The sequence below is a fragment of the Gracilinanus agilis genome, chromosome 2, assembly GCF_016433145.1.
Source record: "Gracilinanus agilis isolate LMUSP501 chromosome 2, AgileGrace, whole genome shotgun sequence".
NCBI lineage: Eukaryota > Metazoa > Chordata > Mammalia > Didelphimorphia > Didelphidae > Gracilinanus > Gracilinanus agilis.
In genome coordinates, this window is record NC_058131.1 from 509,752,175 (window position 1) to 509,764,223 (window position 12,049).

General features: G+C 37.5%; 1 protein-coding gene across 1 annotated transcript in view; it reads right to left on the bottom strand.

Moving 5' to 3' along the window:
* Positions 1-12,049, bottom strand: part of LOC123234050 (cation channel sperm-associated protein subunit beta-like) — a 168,612-nt gene that overhangs the window by 120,407 nt on the left and 36,156 nt on the right. Inside the window, exon 5 of the mRNA XM_044660001.1 lies at positions 3,147-3,242. Within this exon, the coding sequence (XP_044515936.1) occupies positions 3,147-3,242 (96 nt within the window). The remainder of the gene's footprint in view (positions 1-3,146; positions 3,243-12,049) is intronic.

Here is a 12,049-nt window from a genome sequence, read left to right on the forward strand (position 1 = left end):
ACTGAAGCCAGAGCCTTGGAGGAAGGCATGGACAAATCATACAATCCAGATGCTGTTAGATTATGAATAGAACTGGTAAAAGAATGTAGTACAACTATTTGGAAACTGTTAAATATTTATCTAAAACTCTCATCTCTGTTCTGCTCCCCTGTGGCAGTAACTATTGCATATGGGTAATGCAATAGGAGGCTCTGCCCAGTGTTAGCATAGGATCATCTGTAATCTCTTTCTCACTGGTTGTTCAACTCCCTCACTGCCTCTGGATTGATAGCTCCCAAAGTCACTGTCACAATCACTATCAAGGCCTGCTGCTGGTGTTACTCTGTGTGTGCTACACTATGGAATAGCTCCCATTCTATGTCTCAGATCTCTTCTACTGACCTCTTAAGTTTTCTTAGACAGGAAAAATGTCTTAATCTGACACTTTGTTGACTCCGTGCTTCAAAATCTAACTTGAGGAATTATTTTAAAGTTATATGTAGAGGAATATTTAAAAATTTCCTTACTGGGCCATCTTGGCTCCACCATAATTAAAAAAAACAAAACAAAACCCCAAACTCATCCAGAGCTATATGTCAATTGTTTTTTTTAACCTGACTGGAAATGCTATAGTCATGGTCTAGCATATTGGGGGTACTCAGAGATGAAATAGACAAATAGAAGAATAGCTATAGTTATTCCCTGGCAAAGACAGCATTGAACTAGAGCCTTCTTAAACCAGCTCATAAGAGCCCAAAGCTAAACTATCAGTGTGAACATTTATACAGCAAATGCAAGAAATCAGTGCTTGGTTTATCATTTCATTAATTATCTAGACTTAAGAAAGTGATGGAGAAAAACTCAGATTAAATTTAAAGGCATGTCATGTGCTCATTCCTCCCACTCCTAGAGAATAAATTTTCAAACATGTATTCCAAAAATCACAGAGAAGATTATATCTCCATTCTAGGAAAATAGCCATATTGAAATCTGAGATGTCTGCTGACATTTAGCATGAATTTTAACCAACAATTTTATTCCAGATTCATCAACCATGTCTATTGAATACTGTGAAAGGGAATTCTTTATTCTCTTTGTCCATTTCTAATCAACCTAAGAAACCCCTACTTAACACTTACTTAACCCCTACTTAACACTTTGTTATCAAGTAAGAGAATTCACAAGTCACTTACTTGGAAACCTCCACCCTTTTAATCCAATCAATCAGAAACTTGTGAATCCTTTGATAAAAGTTCACACCTTCAGAAGATGAGGTGTGGATCCCACAGACACTGCCCCCATGGACAATTTGGAAGGCAATTTGGAAGTTGTAATTGGCCCCTGTGAAGAGGGGGAAAGGACAGAAAAGGACTATAAAAAGTCCTGAACTTCCTGTCCAGGAGGTCTTCAGCTTGAATCTTCAACTTGGAGGGTTTTGGACTGGGATTGTAGCTTGGAGCTACAACTTGGACCTTGGCTTCAACTTGGGACCTTGATTCTTGGACTGGCTCTTGGGTGACTAAGTAGCTGACCTTCCTTTCCTAGCTTCTGGAGAGAGATTAGTTCCAGAGAGGCCTTCTCCTCTTGGAGGACACTTCATGAGTGGAACTTTACTCTGGGTCCTCCTGTCCAAGGTTAACAAGTCCTTCTGGGCTGAGCTGAACACAGGAACAATATGTAATGTGGTAGGCTCTATTCTCTTTTTGTATTTTTCTACTTTCACTCTTTATACCTCTTTGTAATAAAAGCTATTAAAAGTCATTTTGACTTAAGCTATAATATTTTAAATCAATGACCATAATATTATTTTAGAATTCTCACATATTTAGTCAAACCCTTAATTTAATTCTTTACAGTACTGACTCTCGTTAGGACTTGAAAAAGAATCATATGTTATAATAAATGCAGAAAACATGTAAAATGAGAGTTGTAAATGTTGGCCTGAGAATACAGTGTTATTGAGGATAACATTAGTGGTAAATTGTGATATTTTGTTTGATCTGAATCTATCATTAAATATTTATACAGGTCTCTAAATGAAGAAATTCCTTCTACTAAAAAATAAAGCAAGTATGGATAGAGTGCTAGCCTGGAAAATCTGAGTTCATATCTATCCTCAGATTCTTGTTAGCCATGTGACACTGGACCAAACACTTAACATCTCTTTGCCTCAGTTGCCTCATAGGTAAAATGGGAATAATTATAGTACCTACTTCACAGGGTTATTATAAAGCTTAAATGAGATAATCATTGTAAAGTGCCTTATACAATGCTTGGTTCAGAGTAAATGTGATATAAATGTTAGCTATTTATTATTATTATACTCTACAACCATATTCAGACATATTACTGGAGTTGAGAAAATGTAATGGTGCCATCTAGAGGTGGAAAAATGAGTAAATAAATTCAATAAACTGTTTTGAGACCAAAACTAGTTCATGTCACACAAAACCATACATACCTATGACTCAACTGAATTTATTCATTATTCTCTTTTTAAAAATTATTACTACTCTCTTGATTTACAAACTTTTGCTAATGAGGCAATTTTCCCATTTGTTTGTGCTGAATGCTCTTAACTATTAAGAAGTCAGGTTTTTTGTTTGTTTGTTTGTTTGTTTTTTGCCTTGGAGTATAGCAAAGTTTACAACTTATAGTGGAGAGAACTATCTTCACTATCTAGATGTTAACATGGTTCAATTTACATAAATACAATAATTGAACAAGGCAATTATACAATCTTGAGCATGTCACTCTCCCTCTCTCTGTAAAATGGAGGAGGAGGAATTAGACTAGATCAGAAGTTCTTAACCCAAGGCTAATGAACTTTTAAGAAAAATATATGCTCATAATTTTATTTCAACATAATTATTATCTTTCTAATCCTATATAATTTGATTTAATAATTAATAATTTAATTTAATAAAAACATTGTTCTTAATGTTACCACACTCACACTATCAAAATGGTTTATTACACTAAAATTTCTAGACCAGATGATCTTTAATTCCCATTCAATTCTAACCTTCTATGAGCTCATAATTCCACAGTTTGGAAGGAACTGATTTTTGTCATCATATCATACTCAGGAGGAAAAATAGTACTCTTGTTCACTGAAGCTTTCACTAGTGAATCTCATATTATATTTCTTTTATTGCAACTTTTACCTCGGAGAAGATCAAGAAGAGTTCCTTCAGTAGTATGAGTATGTAATCCATCTTGAAGTGAAATAGCAACAAACCACTGCTCTACTGGAGCAATATCTATTTTTAAAAAAAAACAAATCAGTGAACAAGTATAGTATATTACCTCTGACAAGTGAAACTATAAATGGTATAGACACCAATGGAATTAGATGGTATGTCTTCCTTGTAGTCATTATTCCCTTCTTCAAGGAATTCTAGAATCACAGTATAACTAGAGCATACCTTAGACCAGTGATGGGGAACTTTTTAGAGATAGTGTGCCAGGCCCTGCCCCCACACCCTCCCAGACCAAGTGCCGTACCCATGCCTCCCCAGAGACCACATTCTGTGTCCCTTCCCCGCAGTGAGTGTCAGGTGCATCCTGCTTTCCCTCTTTACTCCACCCAGGGGAGGGAGGAAGCACTCCCATTGGACTGCTGGGCAGGGGGGGTGAGTGATGTAGTCAGGCTTGGGGAGAGGGAGAGGTGAGAGTCACAAGCACTGCTCCCCTCTAGTTATGTGTCCCCCTATGAGCTATGATCCCCTCAAACCTAACTCTTCTCCAACCTGTGTGAAGTGGAAATTGAGGGGATCTTTAAAATTTCAAAGTATACCCTCTTTAGCCGCTATTCAAGAAATGGGGGAGCCATTTCAAATGCAATGCTTTATTGGGAGAGAAAGAGAGAAAAAAAAAAGCAAAAATGCCCCAGCTTATAGGAAAACCCCTTAGTTACAGGAAAATATAACCCTCCGGTTAAATGACATCATCCTGACACATTCACCCCAACTAGTTCCAGCCTTCCTGATGGGAATATCCTCCAAATTAGCCTTTTTAGCAAATGGTTGAGGGTTTAAGTCAAGTTTTAATCTGTATACAAACCTTGAACAGTTTTATAATACACTTTGGGTGCAGGGCTGATGGGAGATGGCTACCTCTAACAAGCCACTATTTGCCAGGGGCCATCAAACCCGCACTACCCACATTCAGAGGAAGAACTGTAGGAGCGGAAACACAGAAGAAAAGCAACTGCTTGAACACATGGGTTGAGACGGACAATGATGGGGGATGTAGACTCCAAACTACCACACCAATGCGTGGTATCAACAATTTGGAAATAGGTCTTGATCAATGACACATGTTAAAACCAGTGGAAATGCGCATTGGCCATGCTGGGGAGGAGGTGTGGGTGGGGTGGTGTGAAGGGGAAAGTAAGAGCATGAATCATGTAACCATGTTAACTTTTCTAAAAAATAAATATTAATAAATGTTAAAAAAAACCCACCCTGTCTGACATGGTCACAGGGGGACCTCAAGGAAGTGCATGGCTGCCTCAGGAAGGATGGAAACCCCTCACTCAAATACCCCTGTGTGACTCTTCTCTTACATTCCTTTTTATTGAATTATTGTGATCAATATCCCTACTCAGCCCTAGGGAAAATCAGAAGAGCAGTAAAGGCTGTTACTAGAACCTTCACAGGCCCCCTATAGACTCTCAGGAAATGTAAGAAATAAAATTAATATAGAATGATAAATTTAAAAACATTAGGGTTTTAAAGGGTTTATTGATAGCCATTTGGGAAAATGAAGCCACGTGCCTGTTTAAAAGGACCCGCCATTACCTGCTTCTCCCATCCTTGCTCCTGCTCCACATTCACAAAAGAGGAAGTACCAATCCAGTCCTCAGTTTTTATACCTTTCTCTATGTAATTAAGCTTCCTGCCCACATGATCACACAAGAGAGGAAGCCAGTTAGTTGGCTCTTGGGAAATGTAGTTTGAAAGAGCCCTAAATATCTATAGGAAGTTTAGATCAGGGACCTCGAAATTAGTTCAATGACTCCCAAATTTCCAATATCACAGGAAATTCCCACCTTTATATGTAGTAATACAGAAATTCCCCTAGAAGTCACTTCACAACAAACCAGCAAATAGTGAGTTAATGTTAAAGATTTTAAAACCCTAACTTAGATATCCCATACACAGGTGCCTGCAAAAAACAGACTAGAACAGTCTCCAAGTTTACCCCCTTCCCTGATCCCTGATTCAGTAAGGTACCTTAACATAAAAGAAAAATGAATGATAAATGGAGAAATTGTCTCCCATGAAAAAGCCTGTACTTTTCCACCACTGTAGCCCAAGAGATATGTCAAACATACCTTGAAAAATATGGAAAGTTACTGGAGAATAAAAAGTATGACTTAATACATTGCTTCTAAGAAAAGATGTATGATGAGAATAGATTTCCATGCCAACTTTATGTGGGATCTCAAAGTGTATAAAAATAAACCTTATTCAAGGCAGAGCAGAGCAGTATTCATGATGCCTGCTTTGGCTGAAATTCAGACTATCTTTCATTCATCTTAACACCACCTCCACGAGCCCCTGGACCTGGGGGAGCCTGCCTCTCCCAACTATTGAGTTCCCCCCCCCCCAGCTTCTAGCCCACCTGTTCTCCCTCAGGCAGGCACCCCATTGAATGCAAATTGAACAGGCTGGGCTAGTAAGAAGTAAAAGGACTAAGAATACAAATTAAAACCATCAAAGGTTGCTTGTGAAAGAAATTGGGGAAGAAAGCTGTAAAATAGGGAAGAGGCTATTAGCTTAGCCTCCAGTCCATAAAACTTATTCCTAAATCACTAGACTACAGTTTTGAACATTTTAAAGTACAAACTCAAGACATTCCCAAATCCCAAAAATACTTTGTATAGTAAAGACACTGGTTGCTTCTGATAGTGAAGACATTAGTTGTTTCTGTCTCATTTCTGCCAAAGGTAATTAAGAGGCCATTGTAGTCTGAATGGAGTTGGGCAGTCTTGTCGGGCCAAGGATGCTGTCTTGAAGAGACTTGCTTACTAACTCTTACTTGGTAACTAGGCATATTCATTTTGGAGATATTAATATTGCTAATACATTTGAGAATAGCACACTAATTTCTCATTCCACATAAACCCCATCACAGAGTCAGCTTTGCCACAGACTTGTAGACTCAGTCATCTGTGCTTATACTGCATTTTGACCCACCCACCTTATTCCACCCAGGGAAAAGAGGAAGTATTCCCATTGGATTGCTGGGGAGAGGGAAAGAGAGAGGGGGAAGATATTGATATAGTCAGGCTTGGGAATGGGCAGGGAGGGGGAACTCTAGTGAACTCTGTGCTGCAAGAACACATTGGGTCCTCGATATGCATGCCCACAGAGAGGTCTCTGAATGCCATCTCTGGCACATGTGCTATAGGCTCACCATCATGGCCTTAGACTCTACCCGACATAATCCCCCTGCTTTTTTTTTCACAGTGAATGAAACAAATATTGCCCTCTGGCCTAATTCACAGGCTGAAAAACTGGTTCTTGAAAAAGTAAGAATTGTCTACTTTTTACTATTAAAAAAAAAGTAATTATTAAAAATAACAACTAGCTTTGGAATAAGCCTTGCCTCTTTTTTCTGAATGTGATTGACTTGTCTTGTACTTTGACTTTGAAGATGAAAATTAAATTAAATTTAACCATTTTTTTTAAAATTGGTGAACAAAAATAGAGAAAACGTGTCTTGATGCCAGCAGCTTTTTTTTTTTTTTGAACTTCAAAACTATGGACTTAGAAAATGTGGAACAGATTCTCTCCAAAGTTTCTATTACAAAAAAGGAACATTTTCACTATAATATTGATATAGTTTTTCTTAATTTTGAAGTTTACCATGATTTTGAAATTGTTTGGTATTTTGTAATTATTGTCTATTGATTCTTTAATGTGTCTATTATTTGACATTTTGTAAAAAAATTTTTATTAGTAACCTCATGATTGGCATTTGTCAAATATTCACAATAACTTCCTCTATTGTTATATAAAAAGTTACTAAAAATAAATAAAACACTTTTTCCTATGACTAAAAAATGTACTAAGTGATATACAAAGTCACAAAGCTGGTAAATGGCAAAGCCAACATTTGAACATCTATCTGATTCTCTATCTAGTGCCCCTTTCACTAAACCATACTGTCTCTTCCTAGATATATTTTACTAAGAAAATGGTGAAAGGGAACTAATACGTAATTGTATTGTTCTCAAAGCAATGGATTTTTTTCCCTTGTAATTTGGCCATCATCCCCCTCTCTGTGGTTGCTACAATTGTCCACAGTACCAGTGCACTTCAGAGAGGAGCATATGCATATTTTATAAGGTCAGGTGATAAGCTATAAGGACAGAATTTACATTAGTAAAATTCTAGCATTAGAAGTAACATAAGAAGCCATCTAGCCCAAACCCAAGCTGAAGCTACCTAGATCATTTTTACAATTCTGATGTGAACTCAGTATAGGATTCTTTCACTGAACCAAAGTTCATATAACTTTCACCCCATTTGGTCCTAATGCTCCCTTCTTCTAAGTACCATGCCTTTAAATAACACATTCTAGCTCCAGAATATTTTATAATAATAATTTAATTAACTTCCCATGTGCATTCTCTATTCCTTCCAAATGGGTTCACTATATTCCTCAAACTCATTTTCTCTCTTACCCTAATATATTTGATTGACATTTTCTTCATGCCTAGAAGAAAATGCCTCCTCATCTTTGCCCTTCAAAATCTTTATCTTTCTCACATGGAAAGCCTTCCTTGATGCTGAACTGCACCACAGACATAGCTTATCATTATTCTCTCTCTCCTTAAATTTGCTTGTTGTATACTCTTCCTTTGCCCTTTCTCCCCTCCTATTCTGTCCTCATCTCTGTACATGATACATTGCCCTATGTACTATAAGATTTTTGAAAGAAAAAATTGTTTGATTTCTGGCTAGTACCCAGCACCTAATATGCTATGTTAGACATAAATGTTTCTGAGTTGGATGAAACCACAGAAGAAATTCTGATCCAATGAACCCAGGAATAAATATTATCCAAATTAGTAACAACAAAAGCTGGCATTTATTCTTATATAGCTTTAAGGTTTGCCAAGTGTTTAACAAATATAATCTCATTTAATCCTCACAACAACCTTGGGAGGTAGGTGCTGTTATTATTCCCAATTTACTGATAAGGAAACTGAAGCATACCGAAGTCAAATGATTTGCCTAGGATAGCACAGCTATTAAGTGATTAAGGCTGGATTTGATCTTAGATCTTCCTAACTCTGGGTCCAATGCTCCATCCACTGTATTTCTTAGCTACTACAAACACCAAGAATAACAATAACTGAAAACACATATTCTAGGCAAGACAATTCAGAAAAAAAGATATGAAGGCAGTAGCTGAATATGCTACATCCTGAAATCAAAACTGAATGGGGAAAATGCAGTTAAAGAAGTTAATACCTGCTTGATGATAGTCTTAATCTTAAGTCTTCAGAACAGTGAAAATGGACTCAACTCAAACTCTAAGAACATTTATCAAATCAATGCTAATGATCTCCCAAAGGGGGGGGGGGGGAACCCACCTAGCTCTAAGACCCTAATGACCATTTCCTCTGATTTTCCTATCCAAAAAAAAAAAAAACTTTTCTCTGGCTATCACATATGTACATGCATACATTCCCATGCCACAAAGCCATGGGTTTTTTAAAGAAAAAGAGTGAGAAAAAGTATATGTGGTGGTGGGAAGTATCAATAAAAGCAATTGACACATTGGAAAATGTTTTTAAAATATATATAATATCCCACAAACATAGATATCCCACAAATATACCTCTGCCAAGGAGTGGGAAGAAGTGTTTCCTCATTTGTCTTTTCTGGAGTCATGTTTATTCTTTGTAATTATATGCCATTGACTATTTAGGGGCAATTGATGTTTCCATTTACCTTGTTGCAGTTGTATATAATTATTTTATGTGACTTTGCTTCCTTCACTTTGCATGAATTCATGGAGGCCTTTTCATTGGTCTCTATATTAATTGTATTCATCATTTATTAGAGCAAAATAATATTTCATCATATTTGTGTACCACAGTTTGATCAGTCATTCCCTGATCAAAGTAACTTTTTTTTCTGCTTCTGTACCACAAAAACAAAATGCTACCCTTGATGTGGAATCTAGAGAACCCAAACTTGTGGCTTAGTGAGATCTGATGAACCCAAAGTTTTAGAAATAGCTTGTAGGCTAGAGACCCCCAGAGCTTGTGCTTCCCTGTTCCCCTGAGAATCCACCCTGAAGGGAATCTCAGGCTAGCAGTTGCAGACTGAATAATGGACCCCAGGGTAAATGCTAAATACCCTTTTGTCTTAGGCAGTCTTCTCCATTGTATCAAAGACCCTTTCCCAGGAAGACACACCTGGGTAGGGATAATCCTTTAGTATCCATTGTGTAAGCAGCCCCTTCCCTTACACCCTAGCCTCTGGCTATGATTCCTTTCCCAAGCTTGATTATATCCTGTCAGTATAATGTCTGTCATCTTATCCAGCCCCTGAATCTTCCCAAATAGTATATAAGTTCCCCAATTTCCTTTGTTCCTTGGAGTGGTCATCTAGTGCAGTGTCACTCCCAAGGGGTCAGAGATCAGAGAGAAGCAGTGTTCAATCCTTGGACTCTGCATAAGGCACAGCTCTGCATAAGAGGCCTAATCATCCCTGATCCCCCTTTCCCTTGATTAAAGAGTGGCTTTATGACTATTTAATAGTTCTGTGTTTTGTTCTAACTTAACAGTACCTACTATATGCCAGACACTGTGCTAAATCCTGGGGATATAAAAAGAAACAAAAGATAGTCCCAGTATTCAAGGAACTTACACTCTAATGGGGGAGACAGCATGCCAAAAAATATCTTAAAAGCAAGCCATATGCAGGAAAAGTAGTAAATAATTAAAATGGAAACCATTGTAAATAATAGGGGTGAGGGAAGAGTTCCTGTAAAAAGCAGAACTTTAGACACTAACTTAAAGGAAGCTAGGGAAGTCAGTAGTCAGAGTTGAGGAGAAAGATTGTTCCAAGTATGGGAGATAGCCAGGGCAAATGCCAGAAGCCAAGAGATGGAGTGTTTTGTTTGTGAAACAATCACAAGGCCAGAGTATTTGGATCAAAGACCACATGTTAGAGAATAATTTGGAAAATTAATATGGGATTAGGTTATGAAGGGTTTTGAATGCCAAAAGGAGTATTTTGCATTTGATCCTTGAGGCAATTTAGAAAAATCACTTCAGTGACTGAATGAAAAGTAGAAAGGAATGGGAAAGAGTTGGGGTAGGCAGACCTACCAGAAGGCTATTACAATAATCAAGATGTGAGGTGATCAGGGTCTGGAGTAGAATGGTGAATTTCAGAGGAGACAAGGGAATATATTTAAGAAATGATACAAAGGTAAAATCAGTAAACTTTGGCAACAGTTTAGATATAGGGGAGAGGTGTGAGAAAATATTCCATGATGACACCTAGGTTGAGAGTCTAAGAGACTAGGAGGATAGCATTGCCTTCTACAGTAATAAGGAAGGGAGAAAAAAGAGATGGTTTAGGTCAGTGATGGGCAAACTACGGCCCACAGGCCAGATGTAGCCCCCTGAAATGTTCTGTCTGGCTAGTCAACATTATTCCTAATCTGACGAATACAATGAGTAGGATACAATACAATGAAACTTTGAAAGAGTTGCCTTAGAAATGGAGTGAAAGATGAGCATTTCTTTTCCTTTGGTTCCCTCTTTAAAAAGTTTGCCCATTACTGGTTTAGGGGGAAAGACAATGCATGCCTTTTTGAATTATTGAGCATAAGTCATCCACTGGAATTCCCAGTTTGAGATGTCTGATTAGAGTTCAGCAAAAATATTGGGACAGGAAAGGTAGATTTGAGAATTATCACAAAGAGATGGCAATTAATTCCATGGGAGCTGATGAGAATAAGTCAATATAGAGGGAGAAGAAAAAAGGGCACAGGAGAGAGCCCTGATGAATATCTATGATCAGAGGGTGCAATCTGGAAATGGATCCAGCAAAGGAAGACAGAGGAGAAGTGTTCAAATAGGTAGAAAGAAAACCAGGAGAGGGGTGTCCCCAAAACCTAGGGATAAGAGAATATCAACAAATAGAGTATTCAACATGTCAACAGCTATAGAGTTCAAAGAGAAAGAAGATTGAGAAAAGACTATTGGATTTGGAAAGTATGAGGGTCATTAGTAACTTTGGAGAAAGCAATTTTAGTGGAATGATTTAAAAAAGGAAGCCAGATTCTACAGGATTGAAGAACCTATTATAGATGGCTTTTTTCTAGTTCAACTCCAAAAGGCAGAATTAATATAGAATGAGAATTGATACAAATAGCAGGTTCAAGTGACAATATTTTCAGAATTGGAGAGAAGTAGGCATATTATACCAGTAGTAAAAAATGAGACAGTATTGAGGAAGAGTGAAAGTTGACCGGGGGAACAATCCAATTGAGAAGACAAGATGTAATGGCATGACTTGAAGAAATAAAGGGGTTAACCTTGGTAAGGAGTAAGGCCATTTCATCAGGCAAGACAGGAATGAAGGAGGAAAAAGGAAAAAGATATGAGTAATAAGAGATGAAGAGGGGTGAAGAGGAAAGTTCATGATGAATGGCCATAATTTTTATTTGTAAAATATACAAAACTAAAAGAGATGGGGTGTGAGAGCCATGGGAGATCTGAGGAAGGATAACAAGTTTTGGAAGAAACACTGTGAAACAGAGTTGGACAATAAGTTTATTAGGGAGATATAGTAAAATTGCCTAGCAGCAGTGAGGGCTCATTTGAGGTTATGTAACAAATTTGTAATGGACCCAGTCAGAATGATTGCATGCTTTTTATTTCCTTCATTTAGCAGCATGTGTGTAGGTATGAAAGTGGTGAATAGTAAGACTGAGACTTGCCTGGGCATAATCAGTAACATGACAAAGAGTTTACAGATTCAAGAGATATGAACAGTATAAAATTGAACTAATTCACCAAGGAATC